General features: G+C 41.0%; 1 protein-coding gene across 1 annotated transcript in view; it reads right to left on the reverse strand.

Annotated features, from left to right (window-relative positions):
- LOC115106695 (alpha-tectorin-like) overlaps positions 1–20389 on the reverse strand; it is a 45601-nt gene extending 25212 nt beyond the window's left edge. The window contains exons 1-10 of the mRNA XM_029629681.2: positions 20292–20389; positions 20098–20176; positions 19907–19930; positions 5804–5925; positions 4527–4805; positions 4247–4342; positions 3524–3677; positions 2880–3280; positions 874–1453; positions 179–762 (exon numbers count right to left, since the gene is read on the reverse strand). Coding sequence (XP_029485541.2) covers positions 179–762; positions 874–1453; positions 2880–3280; positions 3524–3677; positions 4247–4342; positions 4527–4805; positions 5804–5925; positions 19907–19930; positions 20098–20143 — 2286 coding nt within the window. The 5' untranslated portion in view covers positions 20144–20176; positions 20292–20389. The remainder of the gene's footprint in view (positions 1–178; positions 763–873; positions 1454–2879; positions 3281–3523; positions 3678–4246; positions 4343–4526; positions 4806–5803; positions 5926–19906; positions 19931–20097; positions 20177–20291) is intronic.
- Between the last annotated feature and the right edge of the window lie 466 nt (positions 20390–20855).

Consider the following 20855-nt stretch of genomic DNA (forward strand, 5'->3'; position numbering starts at 1 on the left):
TTTCTTTTTTTGCTGAGTTTATATTAAAAAATAATTAAATCATACATTCGGGAGACAAAAACTAAATCTGATATATCTGATACATTTGAGCAATGTCTTGATTCATGACACATTCAATACACATTGTGGTTGGCAAGTTATCTGTAGTTACATTGTATTACTGATGAATGGCACTTACCTGCACTCTGCTCCCACCTCCCATCTCAATGTGCACCTGTGTCCCCACCGCTTCAAATTTCAGCACCTGGGTGAAACCCTGCTGGCCTCTGGGTACTTTCTCTGCCGACACCACAAAGTGAGTGTGGGGGGACCACCCCATGACCCTGGCCAGGATCAGCCCACAAGCCCCGGGGTACTGGAAGGTCACTCCGTCAAAAGTGCGGTAGGACCTGGGTCCTTCCACCCAGCAGGTGGCGTAGCTGGTTGGTCTGCAGCCCCTCTCCCCATCCTCCACGCTGCAGGCCTCAAGTTCTCCACACCCATGGGAATAACAGGCCATGGAGCCACGGCTGCAGATGCAACGCCTGCCGCAGTTCTGGTCCAGTATGACGGTCGCTCCCGAGCTGTAATAGCGGTTTTCGAAGGTGCAGCCACACTGGGCGAGGGGTACGCACACCCCAGCGCTCAGGACGTAACCAAGGTTACAGATACAGCTCTCCTGGGAGGGGAGGGGGCAGCCATGGGAGGCATTGAGGTTGCTGCAGGTGGCAGGACAGCTTGTGCCCTGGGACTCAAAGTGACTGTTGGCTGGGCAGGAGATTTCTGATGGAATACAATGGAAACAGAAATGGTGAAAACATTATTATTTTTATGGTGCAATTCGGTGGAACAGAGACCATAGTTACAAGATTGATTGGCACATACAGTACATACCACAGAAGCCTTGCCTCCTCCATAATCCTGGCTGTATGCCATGCTGTTGGCACTGGGTGGCATACACGTTGAGGGACTGGCACAGAATGGGCTGGTACCCTCCCCCCACGCACAGATCATAGACGCAGCTCTCCTCATAGGTCTGGGGGGGCAGCTGAACGTGGCATGGGGCGAATGGTCCAGACGGGTCCTGGAGGATACCGCAGTGAGCTGTGTTGCCATAAAGACTCCTCTGGGAGGGGGTGCAGAAGGCACAGTCCAACCCAGCACACTGGACCCTCTCACAGGCTGGGTCGTTGTCCCCAGACGCCTGCCAGCTGTTGGCAAAGTCAACGTCAGAGGTCAGGATCTGTCCCGTGCGAGAGCGGAAGTCATCCTCACGGTGGCTGTTGAAGGTTCCGCACAGACCGCAGGTGGCGTTGAAGTAGTTGAAAGGTACACTGATTCTCACATAGTGGTTGGCGTCATACATCACCAGCAGGCCAAAATCGGTGCTGACTGCCAGGGAGAAACCAGACTGGTAGACCTGGATGGTGCCATTACGGAGGGAGAACGGGGTGGAGGCAAAGCTTCCGTTGACCTGGATGAGCAGAATGAGTAGAAATCATGACATTGAGGAGTATGAGAGAGAAGGACATAATTAGGACACTACTACACTATATTTCCAAAAGTATGAGGACACTCCTTCAAATGAGTGGATTCGGCTATTTCAGCCAAACTTGTTGCTGACAGGTGTATAAAATTGAGCACAAAGCCATGCAATCTCCATACACAAACATTGGCAGTAGAATGGCCTTACTGAAGAAAGAGCTCAGAGATTTTCAACGTGGCACCGTCATAGAATGCCACCTTTCCAACAAGTCAGTTTGTCAAATTTCTGCCCTTCCAGAGCTGCCTAGGTTAACTGTAAGTGCTGTTATTTTGAAGTGGAAATGTCTAGGAGCAACAACTGCTCAGCTCACGAAGTGGTAGGCTACACAAGCTCACACAACAGGACCACCGAGTGCTGAAGTGCGTAGTGCATAAAAGTTGTCTGTCCTCGTTGTAATACTTACTCCAAACTGCCTCTGGAAGCAATGTTAGCACAACTGTTCGTCAGGAGCTTCATGAAATGGGTTTCCTTGGCCGAGCAGCCGCACACACAAGCCTAAGATATGGAGGGGTGTGAAGCTCGCCTCCATTGGACTCTGGAGCAGCGGAAACACGTTCTCTGTAGTGATGAATTACGCTTCACCATTTGGCAGTCTAACAAATATGGGCTTGGCGGATGCCAGGAGAACGCTACTTGCCCGAATGCATAGTGTCAACTGTAAAGTTTGGTGGAGGAGGAATAATGGTCTGGGGCTGTTTTTCATGGTTCGGGCTAGGCCCCTTAGTTCCAGTGAATATAAATCTTAACACTACAGCATACAATGACATTCTAGACGATTCTGTGCTTCCAACTTTGTGGCAACAGTTTGGGGAAGGCCCTTTCCTGTTTCAGCATAACAATGCCCCCATGCACAATGCGAGTTTCATACAGAAATGGTTTGCCGAGATTGGTTTGGAAGAACTTGACTGGCCTGCACAGAGCCCTGACCTCAACCCCATCAAACACCTTTGGGATGTATTGGAATGCTGACTGTGAGCCAGGCCTAATCGCCCAGCATCAGTGCCCGACCTCAATAATGTTCTTCTGGTTGAAGGGAAGCAAGTCCCCGCAGCAATGTTCCAATATCTAGTGAAAATCCTTCCCAGTAGAGGTGAGGCTGTTATAGCAGCAAAGGGGGGACCAACTCCATATTAATGCCCATGATTTTGGAATGGGGTGTCCACATACTTTTGATCATGTAGTGCATATCATTAAAGTAAAAATAATACTTCCTACAGCATTATGAAGAGACAATTCAGTGAAGTGCAAGTTCACATTTTTGTCAACTATGTGCAATGCAATGTGAAATCAACAGTAATAAACATCAATCATGCTTGAGCGACAAAGAAACTCTTACATGTGTACCGGCACTGACCTTTGCTTCAGCTTGGTGACCTTTGACCAGCTCTATCTCCACGTCGTAAACAGATACCCTCACCAGACGGGTCCAGGACACCTGGGTGCTACCACGGTTCTCGTTCTTTCCCTCCACACGGTAGTAGGGCAGTCCATGGCCACACTCCTCTGACAGGACATAAGTGCAGGTGCCCTGGAAGTGGAACACGCTTCCGTCAAAGGTGTAGTAGTGGGGGTCGCCGGAAACAGTGCAGGTGCTACGTTCAATCGTTTGGCAGGAGAACCGGAAGGCGTCGGGTTGACAGATTTGGGAAAAGGAGCAGGGTTGGCTCTGGCACTGAACGCCTGTACTGGTGCAGGTACACCTCTGTCTGCAGCTGTTGTCACTCCAGAAGGAGTCACCCAACTGGACAGGAGAACCTGAAAGAGAGTGATAGAAGATGTTTCATGCAGCCAATATTATGGGGTAAGGACAGAAGCCTGGACAAGATTTCATGAATTTAATTTAAACCTAGTCAGAGTCTCTCAGTAACATGATGCGCAACCATCACTTAAAAAAAATATAGATTGAATATAGTTTGTCTATTTTGGAGAAGAACAGTAATTCTTAACACAAATCAAAAATAATGGGGCTCCTCTGTTTTGTATTTTTTGTGTTCTCACCATTGAAAGTACAGCCTCTTGATCCATGGTCTGTGCGAAAGGCCCAGCGACCTGCAACATTGACGTTACTGGTGGAGCTGAACGTTGTAAAATTGCTTTGAAATGATCCAGGGATCGAGAAGTGGTGGATGGAGTTGATTGTGTCATAGCCGGCCTAGTAAAAAAAAATAGACACAAATGTATTTAAAAATGTGAATTATGAAAAAACAAATTTACATCACCAGACAATATATATTTTTGTTGTTGTTGCAGAAATGCCTTCTTAAACGTGAACTTTCATGTGCCTTAATTACAAACTTGTATGGGATCAGAAAATATTGAGTTTTGCCAAGGAGAAAGCACTGAGCTATATAGGGAGAAAGACAGGATCCTTTCTGGCTAGCCATGATTGGCTGAGACAATGGAGAGGTTGACCATGCTGACGGTTGGCCATGCCGACATGTGCATTCTTAAAGAGATGGGTGGATCTATGGCTTAAGAGGGTGTGGACGATGCTGAAGGATCGTAAACAACTAAATTCTCTCCAGCACTCAAAATCTTTCAAGGGTATTTTCTCCTACTTGTCTCCTGAGTGGGATAACAAGTTTACCAACTTTTAAAGTAGAATAACTTTCCCATGTTTCCTCCAATCACAATGAATTATATACAAGCTCTGAATCTAAACTTTTGTACATAAGCCCCCATTGGGATAGACCGTTACAAGTATGCATTCATTCTTCTGACCTGAATGCTGCGTTGTGCTAGTGCAATCTGCCCATAGTTCATCAGGACAAAAGAGGATTGGACACCAGCAATCAGAACCACTTGGAAGGTGGTTTCCTTACATTAAGGAAATGAGAGAAAGATTTTAATACATAGCCTACTGTATAATGTAACAATTTTGCCCACCATAAGAAATCCCATGTAATTTCTATTTCATATCATTGCTTCACAGGTGTTGTATCGATTGCCTTTACAATTAACATTACTTTTGATGGATATAGAACCACAAGAAAAGTCTTACTGTTCCTGAATTGGGGAAGTAGGCCACCCTATCCCACGTAGCAATGAAGACCAAATTAGCAGAGAAGCCCAGGTTTGGGAAGTACTGATTGATATCTTGTGTGGCCTGTTGCAGAACACTACCGCTGATGTACTGCTGGTAAAAGATGTTACCATTCCCCCGGTTGTCCAAATCAGTCCAAAATGGAGCTATTAGATCTATTGTGGAATGTGCAGGAAAACTGTATGGTGTGTAGCTGGACCATGCTTGGTTGAACGTCAGGTGTCCATTGTGGTTAACCTTAAATCAAATGAGTTCATTGAAAAATGGTAAATGATTACACAATTATTTTGTTTAGTTGTACTGTATATCAGAACAGGTTTTGAATTGCTTAAAGGAGTAGTTCAGGCTTTTACAACTTGATGTTAGATGGTTCCTCACCCTGAAAGTAGTCTATGGATCAGGAGAAACTGTGTTTTGTATATATTTCCAAACTCTGAGGTTGGAATAATACTGTGAAATTGTGAAAATTCAGATAATGTCCTTAGTGTGAGAGCTGTTTGAAAAGACCAGTTCAAATTTCAACGTGTTTTGATGAGATGGAGTTTTGGTCTGTCTGGTGACATCACCAGGTGGTAAATTAGTTAATAGACCAATAAGAAGGAGAGTTCAAAACCTCTCTGCCTATAAGAGCTAGTTTTCCCCTCCCCACTCAGACCACTTCCAAACAATCCTAGCAAAATGATTGCTCTTTGCTAAAAAGCTATTAATTGAAAACACGCACAGTAAGGTACTCAATTGTTACTCAAAGGCCAAATCACCTTTGAGTAACATTAAACAAAATATTCATATTTGAGTTGATTTCAGATGATGTGGACTTTGAAAAAATAAAACACGCTCACACAGTGAGCTATAGTGAGCTGAAGTTAGTAGCAGCAACAACAAAAACATGGATTACAGTTTCTCCTGGCCCATAGACTACTTTCAAGGTGAAGAACCATCTAACATCAAGTTGTATAATCTTTAACAACTCCAGGAGGCATCCCAGCATACTTTTTTGGGGCATGCAACACCTTAACAGCATATTCTGATTGTAAAGTGGTTTACTGGTTAAACAGACATCATAGAACCAGATTACATCCCGGTAAACAATGGCATCTTGATTTTTGACAACCAATAGTCAACCTGACCAGCAAAATAAGTCATAATGCATTGCATACATTTTTGCCCACAAAGATATTCAAAATACACAACAGGTTTCATGCAACAGAGATAAATAAATATAAATTTCTACCCACATATATCTGGTGGTACGCGTTTCCAAAATAGACAAATGGCCGGCTCAGGGGAATAAGAGGGGAACTTCCATCATCTGATCTGGAACTCATGGTGTCTCCAGCCCCAAATGGATAGAGTGGTCCTGAGATGAACAAAATACCCCTCTGTCATAAAAAAGTTATTATCCAGCCATATTTGACCACACTGGCAATTATTTCAAGTGAGTTATTCGATCACCAACCAGTGATCAGGTCAGCAAAGTATAACCTGTCCATCGAAGTGGATCAACAATAAGCCAAGATAACTATTATTTTTTTAGTACTATTAATAGTAAAAATTTAAAAAATTACATTTGATTTCACAAAGCTTATCTAATTGTATTATATCTTGTAAGAATCTAAGAAATATTTGGAGGAATTATTAAAGTGTGATTAAATCACTCAGAAGTCTGGTTCTTTCACTTTTTAAATGCATGTGCCAATCAACAGAAATGGCTTCAGTGGTTGGCAACAATCAATGCACACCACAAAGAGGACATATATTTAGCCTGGTAGTCTCATCCTCATATTTCTAGCTAATCACATACTGTATAGCAAATTACCTGAAGGCCCACCTATTACCAGTAAGTCAAATGTTTGCGACTTCCTTTTCCTGGTGGGCAATGTAGGTTGATAAGTGAACAAAAGCATTGCAGGTCATTTAGCAAATTACCTCTTCATTGTCAGGGGACATTTAAAACCTCTTAAGGATCCGCCCCTTTTTTTCAATTTTCGACTAAAATGACATACCCAAGTCTAACTGCCTGTAGCACAGGTCCTGAAGCAAGGATATGCATATTATTGGTACCATTTGAAAGGAAACACTTTGAAGTTTGTGGAAATGTGAAAGGAATGTAGGAGAACATAACACAATAGATCTGGTAAAAGATAATACAAAGAAAGAATCAACCGTTCTTTTGTATTTTTTTTGTACCATCTTTGAAATGCAAGAGAGAGGCCATAATATATTATTTCAGCCCAGGTGCAATTTAGATTTTGTCCACTAGATGGCATCAGTGTATGTGCAAAGATTTCGTCTGATAAAATGACCCATTGCATTTTGGTTCCACATTTTGTGTCAATACTGCCCAAATGTGCCTAATTTGTTTATGAAAAACTTTTCATGTTCAAAATTGTGCATTCTCCTCAAACAATAGCATGGTCTTTTTCCACTGCAATAGCTACTGTAAATTGGACAGTGCAGTTAACTTAAATTCTTGTTAATCTTTCTGCCAATATCAGATATATCTATGTCTTGGGAAATTTTCTTGTTACTTATAACTTCATGCTAATCACATTAGCCTACGTTAGCTCAACCGTCCCATACACAGGACACCGATCCCTAAGAAGGCAATTGAATGAACACATGCTATGATAAATCAACACTTTTGGCAATAATGTTTTTCATGGGGTACTTTTGATAAGCATATTTGTGGTCTGATTAGGGCTGTGGCGGTTACGAATTTTGTCAGCCGGTGATTGTCAAGCAAATAACTGTCAGTCTCATGATAATTGACCGTTAATTAACATAAACATATTTAGCATCTACTGGCTTCCACACATAGTCTACAAGCCACTGATGCATACCTTTGGAACATCTCAATTTTAAAAAGATTAATAGATCCATGTAATATAGCCTAAACCTTTAGACAGGTCTAAAGAAAGAAATGAAGAAATTGTAGTCTATTTCAGAAGAACAGAAAAGCATACTCTGAGTTGTCCTTATGTTTGGTCCTGATCTGGCTATGCCAAATGGCTGTGGGCTAAGACTAGTTCATTTAGCAGACAAGATTTGCTTAGAATTCCCGTGGCATTATTTTATATTATTTTAAAGTATGAAGAATACAATTTCACAAAGTTGAATAAAATAGAAAGGATATTTTCTCCAACAATTTGAGGGAGTGCGCACATGCAGCTATTCTGTGTTGAGCGGTTAACAAAGAAGTAGGTACTCCTATGTGCTTCATTTAGAGGTATTAATGTAACTTTAGTTGTACTACAAATGTTGGGCTTATATGTTTAGATTTTTTTACCCCCTTTTTCTCCCGAATTTTGTGATATCCAATTTCGATCTTGTCTCATTGCTGCAACTCCCCAACGGGCTCGGGAGAGGCGAAGATCGAGTCATGCGTCCTCCGAAACATGACCCGCCAAACCATGCTTCTTAACACCCACTCGCTTAACCCGAACTCAGCATGAAGTAAAGCCCCCCTAGCCAAACCTTCCCCTAACATGGATGACGCTGGGCCAATTGTGCGCCACCTTATGGGACTCACACAGCTTGGCATCGAACCCCAGGCTGCAATGATGCCGCAACACTGCAATGCAGTGCCTTAGACCGCTGCACCACTCGGGAAGCACATTTAGATTTTTTTATACATTATAAGGCTGAATAATGCAAATCTAATGATGATTTGAAAATAGTCGGTTGAAAAGAATGAGCTCTGCTTTGTTTTTTGCGTAGACTGTACAGACATTCACAATTTTACAAGCACTTGCTAATGCCTCAAATGTCCTGGCGTCATCCCCTTTGTAATGCACCATAAAACAATCCATGCCTTTTTCGACCAGTGGCCATTGTGCCCTTGGCCCGGAGTGGTGCGTTGTGCCCTTCTCTCTGAGTGCTACGTGATCCGAAGCACCTCTCACTCACATGGCTCTCCATCACGTGATCGGGTCTTTCTTACAGGCTACAAGTGAAGACCGACTGTGAGAGAAATTACAGGATCATGTTATAAATACTATTATTGCATCAAATGGTTGTTTAATGCAACAGAATAGGGGGTTCTTAGAACAGTAATCTGTGTGTGTTCTACTGAGAATGGGCCTCTGGGGGTTTAATGCTGACAGTAGATTTACGATGCCTTAGACCACATTCCATTCATGTGAGGGAGATTGATCCGGTTTGATTGGAAGGTACCAGGGAGAGATGGCTCAGGGCCAGACCCTGGTTTCTACACAAAGAGAATGGTCTTTACAGCAGTCTGATGTGAATTATTATTATCTTTATTACAAATCTTAACCTTGTGACCCATTCCATACATCTATTGTTTGTCATGAACATTCAGGAGGATGTAGTTTGCTATAAAAAAAGGTGTTATATTCTTTGTCTCTGGGCTCTCAACGAATCATCTGAGGGTTATTTGTCGACCAGCCCACATTATCGCAGAGAACTCAATCGATTCACTTTGTATGTGCGTGCTGTATTTACCTGCTCCCTTATTAATAAGTGAATAAAGATTTAGTTTCAGTTATAACCCCGACTTGTGTGATAAGTTTGTCTCTCCTCATTTGATAGTAAAGAAATTAACCACCCCAAGACACGTCGGGGACGCAACTGCAGAAGTCCTTATCCAATTCCGAAGTGCATATTGAAGATATTGGAAGAACTGTCCACATTTACTTTTTGTCAGCCAACAAGATGTGTAGGCCTAACAAACAACAAAAACACAAGCCTATATCAATCTACTATCCCCCACAGTACAAAAGTTAACCTATTCTATTCTGTGCGAGGAAACAAATATTCCAAACATAGTCTGGGACAGTTCTGGGATGCGATAGAGCCCAAACTAATACAACCACTAGCATTTTTTTCTTCTTCGCAATGTGGCTGATGGAAAATATATAACAGTTTAAATGTTGATAAACTATTAGGCAATTACACGGAGGTATGTGTGCGAATGTTCCCCAAACTTGAAACTCACGTGCTGCTTATGTATTCCAGTTAGGCTCTACACCCCTTATAAAGGGGGTTAATGTTATTTGGCCACTTTAGTTGTGAAACAAACCTTATCAAAACGTATAGGCCTATGGGCTAGGCTACATGAGGTGTGCGACTATGATTCGAAAAAGTTGGAACAAATTGTTTCTTGCCTTACGCTGGGCATCATTCACAAGTGATAATATATAATTCACAAGTGATAGGCTAATATTGTCACCCATCAGACTATTCTTGATTTAATCTTGTCTTTACATGTACCAAATAATATATATGACATTTGTTTTGATTTAGAATGGATCATTATCATGCACCTGTCTTAAAACAGGGGCAAGGGAAGAAAATACATGTCATCTATGCATTTAAATAGAAAATGGAGGACGCTTTTCCCGTGGTTCATTTTCATGACAGCCAGGTATGCTATACTCCTGTTGTAAAGATAAGCAAAGTGCTTAATATTAGGAAAGTTGAGAAATAAATATAGTAGGCCTTTCCAAAAGAAAGCTGATGGGAATCCTCCTCTTTTTAATAGCCATCACTGTTTTCTTGCGCAATTGCATAATGGGCTCTCGTGAAGTATTTGATTTGATTTTCGATTTACATTTTCAATAATGTTCGAGGATTAGAGGGACAATATAGTGCTGAGTACCAGGCAGTTAGCAAGTTTGGTAGACTACTAATGACCATCTGTCACGTTCTGACCTTTATTTCCTGTGTTTGTATTTAGTTAGTATGGTCAGGGCGTGAGTTGGGTGGGCAGTCTATGTTTTTCTAGGTTTTGGGTATTTCTTTGTTTTCGGCCTAGTATGGTTCTCAATCAGAGGCAGGTGTCATTAGTTGTCTCTGATTGAGAATCATACTTAGGTAGCCTGGGTTTCACTGTGTGTTTGTGGGTGATTGTTACTGTCTCTGTGTTTGCACCAGATAGGACTGTTTTAGGTTTTCTCACGTTTGTTGTTTTTGTTAGTTATCTCATGTGTAGTTTCTTTATAAATTAAAGAACATGAATAACCACCATGCTGCTTTTTGGTCCGCTTGTCTTTCACCAGAAAACCCTTACACCATCAGCAGAGTCAGAGCTTGGAGAAGCCTAATTACTGTGACTGTCACGTTCGTGGTAACGAGGAGACCAAGGCGCAGCATGATGAGAATACATATCTTTTAATGAACGATAAACACTTAAACTATACAAAACAATAAAACGAACGTGAAGCTATATATGAGAGCAGACACAGGCAACTAAACAAAGACAATAACCCACGAATTACCCAAAGAATATGGCTGCCTAAATATGGTTCCCAATCAGACAACAAACAGCTGCATCCGAGGACCAATCTAGGCAACCATAGACATAAAAACACCTAGACAAGTTCAACCCCATAAACATTTTTTTTTTTTTTTTCACCATTATTTAACCAGGTAGGCAAGTTGAGAACAAGTTCTCATTTACAATTGCGACCTGGCCAAGATAAAGCAAAGCAGTTCGACACATACAACGACACAGAGTTACACATGGAGTAAAACAAACATACAGTATAAACAAGTCTATATATGATGTGAGCAAATGAGGTGAGATAAGGGAGGTAAAGGCAAAAAAAGGCCATGGTGGCAAAGTAAATACAAAATAGCAAGTAAAACACTGAAATGGTAGATTTGCAGTGGAAGAATGTGCAAAGTAGAAATAAAAATAATGGGGTGCAAAATAAATTAATTAATTAAATACAGTAGGGAAAGAGGGTAGTTGTTTGGGCTAAATTATAGGTGGGCTATGTACAGGTGCAGTAATCTGTGAGCTGCTCTGACAGTTGGTGCTTAAAGCTAGTGAGGGAGATAAGTGTTTCAAGTTTCAGGGATTTTTGTAGTTCGTTCCAGTCATTGGCAGCAGACAACTGGAAGGAGAGTCGGCCAAAGAAATAATTGGTTTTGGGGGTGACTAGAGATATACCTGCTGGAGCGTGTGCTACATACAGGTGGGAGATGCTATGGTGACCAGCGAGCTGAGATAAGGGGGACTTTACCTAGCAGGGTCTTGTAGATGACATACAAAACATACAAAAACCCTAGACACGACAAAACACATATATCATCCTCGTCACACCCTGACCTAACCAAAATAATAAAGAAAACAAAGAATACTAAGGTCAGGGTGTGACAGTGACTAAATGGTCATATGAAATTTGACTGCCTTCGTGACTCTTGGTCACCACAACAGCCCTGTCTGTTATGAACTGAAAAGAAGAATGACCCAGGGATGTGTTTGGGGACATTTAATACAATGTGACTAGCAGATCAGGTGCTGTATTTGAATAATCGACCCCGAGGGAATGGCTGCCGTTTTACGGGCTCCCAACCAATTGTGCTATTTTGTTTGTTTTTTCGCATTGTTTGTAACTTCTTTTGTACATAATGTTGCTGCTACCGTCTCTTATGACCGAAAAGAGCTTCTGGATATCAGAACAGCGATTACTCACCTCGAACTGGACACAGATTCTTTCTTTAATGAGTCCAACGCAAAGGATATATTGCATCCCCAAGACCAGGCCCAAATCCCTGTAATTTCCAAGAAGAAAATATGGAAATACAGGGGGCGGAGATTAGGGTGCATTGTGAGAATTCTTTGGCAAGTGGGTAAACTTCCTCTACCATCTGTTCTATTAGCCAACGTGCAATCACTTTGAAATCAATTTGATATCTCTGTTCTATATTATAGTAACCAATAAAGTGTTAAACAAATGAACAAATATTTTAGATGATAGATTCTTCAAAGTAGCCACATTTTGCCTTTAGGACACCGTTGCACACTCTTGGCATTCTCTCAACCAGCTTCACCTGGAATGCTTTTCCAACAGTCTTAAAGGAGTTCCCACATATGCTGAGCACTTGTTGGCTGCTTTTCATTCACTCTGCTGTACATCTCATTCCAAACCATCTCAATTGGATTGAGGTCGGGTGATTGTGGAGGTCAGCTCATCTGATACAGCACTCCCTCACTCTCCTTCTTGGTTAAACAGACCTTACAAAGCCTGGAGATGTGTTGGGTCATTGTACTGTTGAAACACAAATGATAGTCCCACTAAGCACAATCCAAACAGGATGCGTATCGCTGCAGAATGATGTGCCTTCAATTCAAAATAAATCACCAACAGGGTCACAGCAAAGCATGCCCAAACCATCACACCTCCTCCTCCATGCTTCATGGTGGGAAGCACACAGAGATTATCTCTTCACCTACTCCGCATCACAAAGACACAGCGGTTGGAACCAAAAATCTCAAATTTGGACTCATCAGACCCAACAACAGATTTCCAACTGTCTAATGTCCATTGCCCATGTTTCTTGGCCCAAGCAAGTCTCTTCTTCTTATAGGTGTCCTTTAGTAGTGGTTTCTTTGCAACAATTTGACCATGAAGGCCTGATTCAAGCAGTCTCTTCTGAATAGTTGATGTTGAGATGTGTCTGTCACTTGAACTCCGTGAAGCATTTATTTGGGCTACATTTTCTGAGGCTGGTAACTCTAATGAACTTATCCTCTACGGCAGAGGTAACTCTGGGTCTTCCTTTCCTGTGGCAGTCCTCATGAGAGCCAGTTTCATCACAGCGCTTGATTGTTTTTGCCACTGCACATTAAGAAACTTTCTTAAGTTATTGAAATTGAAGTTCTTGAAATCTTCCGCATTGACTGACCTTCATGTTTTAAAGTGATGATGGACTGTCGTTGCTCTTTGCTTATTTGAGCTCTTCTTGCCATAATATGAACTTGTTATTTTACCAAATAGGGATATCTTCTGTATACCACCCCTACAGTGCCTTGCAAAAGTATCTATCCCCCTTGGCGTTTTTCCTATTTTGTTGCATTACAACCTGTAATTTAAATAGATTTTTACTTGGATTTCATGTAATGAACATACACAAAATAGTCCAAATTGGTGAAGTGAAATGCTGAAATGATGAGTGCATATGTATTCACCCTCTTTGCTATGAAGCCCCTAAATAAGATCTGGGGCAACCAATTACCTTCAAGAGTCCACATGTCTGCAATATAAGTGTCACATGATCTGTCACATGATCTCAGTATATCTACACCTGTCCTGAAAGGCCCCAGAGTCTGCAACCTCACAAAGCAAGGGGCACCACCAAGCAAGCGGCACCATGAAGACCAAGGAGCTCTCCAAACAGGTCAGGGACAAAGTTGTGGAGAAGTACAGATCAGGATTGGGTTATAAAAAAGTATCCGAAACTTTGAATATGGCACCATAATAAACCTGCCAAAAGAGGGCCGCCCACCAAAACTCACGGACCAGGCAAGGAGAGCAATAATCAGAGAGGCAACAAAGAGACCAAAGATAACCATGAAGAAGCTGCAAAGCTCCACTGCGGAGATTGGAGTACCTGTTCATTGGACCACATTAAGCCGTACATTCCACAGACCTAGGCTTTATGGAAGTGTGGCCAGAAAAATGCCATTGCTAAATGAAAAAAATAAGCCAAAAGGCATGTTGGAGACTCCCCAAACATATCTAACATGGTACTCTGGTCAGATGAGACTAAAATGTAGCTTTTTAGCCATCAAGGAAAACGCTGTCTGGTGCAAACCCAACACCTCTCATCACCCCGGGAAAACCACCCCGGGAAACCCAGTCCCTGCTCATGTTTTTCCATCGGCAGGGACTGGGATATTGGTCAGAATTGAAGGAGTGATGGATGGCGCTAAATACAGGGAAATTCCTGAGGGAAACTTGTTTCAGTCTTCCAGAGATTTGAGACTGGGACGGGGGTTCGCCTTCCAGCAGGACAATGACCCTAAGGATACTGCTAAAGCAACACTTGAGTGGCTTAAGGGGAAACATTTAAATGTCTTGGAATGGCCTAGTCAAAGACCAGACCTCAATCCAATTGAGAATCTGTGGTATGACTTAAAGATTGCTGTACACCAGCGGAACCCATCCAATTTGAAGGAGCTGAAGCAGTTTTGCCTTGAAGAATGGGCAGAAATCCCAGTGGCTAGATGTGCCAAGCTTATAGAAACATACCCTAAGAGACTTGCAGCTGTACTTGCTGCAAAAGTGGCTCTACAAAGTATTGACTTTAGGGGGGGTTGAATAGTTATGCACATTCAAGTTTTCATTTTTTTGGTCTCATTTCTTGTTTATTTCACAAAAAATGTATACTTTGCATCTTCAAAGTGGTAGGCATGTTGTGTAAATCAAATGATACAAATTCCAGGTTGAAAAGGCAACAAAAAAATTGAAAAATACCAAGGGGGTGAATAATTTGCAAGCCACTGTACCTTGTCACCACAAAGCTGATTGACTCAAACGCATTAAGAAGGAAATAAATTCAATAAAATAACTTTAAACAAGGCACTCCTATTAATTCAAACGCATTCCAGGTGACTACCTCATGAAGGTGGTTGAGAAAGGTGTGCACAAAGCTCTCATCAAGGCAAAGGGTGGCTACTTTGAAGAATCTAAAATATAAAACATATTTCGATTTGTTTAACACTTTTTTGGTTACTACATGATTTCATATGTGTTATTTCATAGTTTTGAATTCTTCACTATTATTCTACAATGTAGAATGTAGAATGTTCCAGACGACTGTGTGATCATGCTCTCCGTAGCCGATGTGAGCAAGACCTTTAAACAGGTCAACAAACACAAGGCCGCAGGGCCAGATGGATTACCAGGACGTTTACACAGAGCATGCGTGGACCAACTAACAAGTGTCTTCACTGACATTTTCAACCTCTCCCTGACCGAGTCTGTAATACCTATATTGTTTGAAGCAGACCACTACAGTCCCTGTGCCCAAGAAAGCGAAGGTAACCTTCCTAAATGACTACTGCTCCGTAGCACTCACGTTGGTAGTCATTTAGTGCTTTGAAAGGCTGGTTATGACTCACATCAACACCATCATCTCAGAAACCCTAGACCCATACAATCTCAATCGCACTCCACACTGCCCTTTCCCACTTGGACAAAAGGAACACCTGTGTGAGAATGCTGTTCATTGAATACAACCTCCCATACAAAAAAACAAAAAAAATACAAAAAAAAACAACAAAAAAAAAGAGTCAACCTCCCACAAACACAGGTGGGAAAAGGGTACCTAAGTATGGTTTCCAATCAGATACAACGATAGACAGCTGTCCCTGATTGAGAACTATACCCGGCCAAACACAAAGAAATAGAAAACATAGAACACAAAACATAGAATGCCCACCCCAACTCACGTCCTGACCAAACCAAAATAGAGACATAAAAAGGATCTCTAAGGTCAAGGCGTGACAAAGTTGGAAATCGCAAATTCAACAATGAGTGGTTTGGAAGGAATCAGTGGCTAACTGCAAGCGTTGCATAGCAATTACTATTTTGCTTCTCCTACCTGTTATTCGGTGGAGAGGGTGTGTGGTCCAAATCTAGGTTTAATGTTTTAAAACAGCTGTCTGAATTGGTCTTATTTCTAAGCTTAAAAGGATAGAAATAACCTCGCAACACACCATGGGCCAGAAAAGGTTGAATACATTGGCCATGCTGTCAATCCAGCATGACTTCAGTCGCATTTAAAACAACTGGGAACTAGGAGAATCTCAGACTTCAGTGAGCTAAAGACAACTGGGAACTCTGGAAAAAAAAACAGCTCCGACAGGGAAAATATGTTTTGAACTGTAATCCAACTCGGAATTCCAAGTCGGGAACTCGGGCCTCTTTCTAGAGCTCCGACCTGAAGATCACTGATGTCATGATTCAACCTTATTTTTTTCAAGGTTCCCAGCACCTTTGATGACAAAACTTGCCTACAAGAAGGACCACCGCTCCACCTTCCTGTTCAAGTGAGCACAGCACAACTGTCACACCCTGATCTGTTTCACCTGTCCTTGTGATTGTCTCCACTCCCTCCAGGTGTCGCTTATTTCCTTGGTGTATTTATCCCTGTGTTTCCTGTCTCTCTGTGCCAGTTCGTCTTGTATGTTCAAGTCAACCAGCGTGGTTTTTCCTGTGCTGCTGCTTCTCTATTCTCGTCCTCCCGGTTTTGACCTTTGCCTGTTTTCTGGATCCATTCCTGCCTGCCCTTGAGCCTGCCTGCCATTCTGTACCTCTGGAACTCTGAACTGGTTTTGACCTTTTGCCTGTCCACGACCTTTCTCTTGCCTACCCCTTTTGGATTGTTAATTAACATCTTGGACTATAACCATCTGCCTCCTGTGTCTGCATCTGGGTCTCGCCTTGTGCCCTTATAACGAGTCCAAAAATGTATTGCAATGCTGCTGCATAAATCTCATGTGCTTCTCTACACGAGGACAGGACACTATATAAAGTTGTTGGGTCTGTAACCATGTCTGCCAGTGACAGTCTTCCCATTCAAATATTTTTTTAAAGTAATAGACCCATGTAATTCCAGTTGGTATTGCGAGAGTTGTTTTGTTTGCGCAATGCACTGTCTGTGCATCAGTAAATTGTCTATAAAAGTGGATCCTCATGATTGTATTTTCCTTCCTTTTTAGACCACGTAGCCCCAATAAAATACTTCAGATGGTAGGCTAACTGCATCTCTCTCTGAATTTCTGTCGGTATCCATTTTGAAAGTACTGAACAAATAGTCCTACCTCATAGCAACAAGTTTGATTTAATTTGCTTATATTTAGATCTAAGTATTGATGATATGAGAACAAGCATTATACATTTACTGAACATTAATGTATTAATGTTTGTGTATGGTTCAAAAGTCAGCTCATGGTGTTCGTTGTTACTGAAGGACAATAACGTTAGCGACTTACACAAATCCCACAAGGAGTCAGAAACTCCATTTGTTTAAGCAAGTCAGCCATATCAGCTATGGTTTTTAAAAGTCAGTAAATGAGGCTGAATGAATTGTTTCGCTGCCAAACGAGGCTCCACTGAGTGGTTAGGATTTCACTCCTTTTAGGATTTGCTATTTTCAGGTCTCTCCAGAGATGTTCGATCAGGTAATGGAGGCACATGACAGCCAACTTGGAGAATTATGGAGGCCACTGTGTTCTTGGGGACCTTCAACGCTGCATAAATATTTTTGTACCCTTCCCCAGATCTGTGCCTTGACACAATCCTGTCTCAGAGCTCTAAGGACAATTCCTTCGACCTAATGGCTTGGTTTTGACGCTGTAATGCACTGTCGACTGTGGGACCTTATATAGACAGTTGTGCTTTTCCAAATCATGTCCAATAAATTGAATTTGCCACAGGTGGACTCCAATCAAGTTGTTGAAACATCTCAAGGATGATCAATGGAAACAGGATGCACTTGAGCTCAATTTCGACTCTCATAGTAAAGGATCTGAATACTTATGTAAATAAGGTATTTTTGTTATTTTTTGCTTTGTCATTATGGAGTTTTGTGTATAGATTGATGAACATTTTTTATTTATTCCATTTAAGTATAAGGCTGTAAGGCAACAAAATGTGGAAAAGTTCAAGGGCTCTGAATACTTGTACTGTCCTGCATTGTACTCTCCCGCAAATGATCTGAAAGCACATATGTTTCTAGGAAGTCATGCCTTATTGGCAGTCTTTCAGCTATGTTTCTGGCAAGATTAGGAATGTGTCACAACAAGGGGTGTGTCATGCGGACTGATGCAGGTTCTTTTAATGGGTTATTTCTAGTCGTTGAGATTAAAATATAGTATCTTTGACAAGAGCAACCTGGCCGAATGTGTTGGGCAAACAAAATATTTGCAGAATTATTTTGCCAAGAGGGCAATGAAGGTTGGCAAGTAAACAAAAGCATTGCAGGTCATTGTCGGGGGACATTTAATACCATTGAATGAACACCTGCTATAACAAATAAACACCTTTGGCAATAATCTTTTCAGTGGATAGTTCGAATGCTAAGTATTGTGGTGTGATATTATACAATCTGCTGTTCAAACAACAACAGTGGACACCCCGGCACTGTTTTGGTAAAAAGTTGAGGGATGGGGCTGGAGAAATGTAACCACACTCAAATTAATAGACAGAGCTATGCATGAGATCAAAATTATAATTTTAACTATGTTTTGAGTTCATAAAAACCTTTTTTAACATGCAAGCTATTGCACATGCAACACTGAGCTAGAGTTCAATCAAAGAGACCACCGATGATAGCATGGGGCACTGAAACATTTGCTCTACCTTTTTGGCTGGTTTACATTTGGCCTATCGACATGTCTGTAGACAGTTGTCGTGGTGACATCATGAACATTCTATTGTCATCTAACATCAAACTTGTCGTTGTCATTGTGAAAAAGTATAAACACAAAGCGACAGTCTGAATGGCATCAGCAGCCCAGAGCTTCAAATAGCATGTTTGCTCTATTTTAACACCAATAAACCCATATGTCAACCTATACTAGATGGCAAGGCAACTAAAACCAACTTTCTAAACAATGTTTTGGTTTCTTTATATCCTTAATATTGTTGGACCCCAATGGGGATCCATAATAAAACACAAAACATGTCATCTAGCTAAAGTTAGCTGGCTACCCAGTTCAAATAATGACCTAAGTATAGCTGATAAAGTCTTCATTTTACAGGAAAATAAAATTATTATTATTTACAAAGTAATGGCGAGCATACAGAAAATAGCTTATGGCTGTGAGTGTGACTAAATAAAAGTAGTTCATTCTGAGGATTTTAGAACTCCGACACTATCTCGTCACAGATGGATTTGGTCTTGTTGCTGTACCAGCCCAGTAACCACGACAAGGAAACCAACAGTCGCAGCAACGGTCTACAGTCATTCCACCGGAGTATAAATTAAATATAGTTTTGATCAGTGACACTTGTCACATTCTAATTATTACAGACCAAGTATTTACTCACATGCATTGTCTACACCTTGTCATTTTTGTCAAATAAAATAAAACAATGACAATTACGAAGTGTGCAGACAGCATTATGCACATTCAGAACAACGTTCTCTTACTGAAGCAAATTTTCACTTAATCTTAATTGTTTTCTTACAGGAGTTTTAAAATGATTAAACACAGTTATGTTCCAAAACATTTCATTCAAAGTCAAACACAGATTTTCTTGAGTGATATTGTTTCAATATAAATTGAATGGAAGTGTGTGAGCTATTTTAGGGTGACTATTCATACATGAAGTAAACTATGACATTGTAGGAATAGTTTACTTCACAGGGCATTCCATAGAGATTGTATTAAAAATATAATACAGTCGCATAGAGCTTGTATTAAAAATATAATACAGTCGCATAACTCCACTCAAGGTAAGAAAACAATTACGATTAGACCGTCATTTTGAGAAACTATCCTTTAAAGGGAATTGTTTGTTTTGCTGACAAACAATTTGTTTTTTGGGGGTTGAAATCAGTTAATCAGGTAAACTTACCAGAAACAGCATTGGTCACCCTACCTGTTGAGATACCAAAGATAAAATGTTTACGCAAGGGAAATGAATATGGAAAAATAAGTTGGTTTTATAGCCTTATAGACTAAATAGAAGTGGGGACAAAGGAAAACGTGTGCAATTCAACACCAGCTTGTCTCATCAGCGTCATATTGAGAAGAGACAATACTTACTCATCATCAACAAAAGCAGCACCAAAAGCATGGTTTGGTTCCCCATTGTCACTAGCTCCTTGGCCAAGATAATTCAAATCTATGAGAAAAGATGATAATCATTTTTACCATATTCGTCAGAAACCATTATTATTATTATCCCATCCTTAAAATGTATTTTACGCATATTTTACATGTTGTATTGTTGAGCTCACCTATTTCTGTGCATTCACCCTCTCATGTATGCGGTACAATTGGACACTACGCTTATATACTGTTCATTTCTGTGATGGAATGCACCTTGATCGAAAGCTCTACAAACCGGTTGTCTCACCAGTCACAATAATTCATTGACCGTTTATGTGAAACATTCGCGTGACAAAGGCAAAAACAAATTGCTTCCTCATATGGGACGGCAGAGTAGCCTAGTGGTTAGAGCGTTGGACTAGTAACCGGAAGGTTGCAAGTTCAAATCCCCGAGCTGACAAGGCACACATCTGTTAGTTTGTTTCGTTATTCTGTAAGAATGTCTATTCAACATAACTCAAAGAAATCTATGATCTGTGAATATATACAAATATTTCACAAGCTAAACCATAATCTGCGAATACCGTATGTAAAAATAAATCACACATAAATCCATGATATGTAAATATAGTCAACATAGCTCACAAATAAAATTACAATTTGAATAAATGTAAAATGATTTGTGAGCACATGTTCAGAAATCTTGACGTATTTTTATCCACAAATATGTGGTTTAAGATGAGTAGTCTATG

This window comes from Oncorhynchus nerka, linkage group LG23 (assembly GCF_034236695.1).
Source record: "Oncorhynchus nerka isolate Pitt River linkage group LG23, Oner_Uvic_2.0, whole genome shotgun sequence".
NCBI classification, from domain to species: domain Eukaryota; kingdom Metazoa; phylum Chordata; class Actinopteri; order Salmoniformes; family Salmonidae; genus Oncorhynchus; species Oncorhynchus nerka.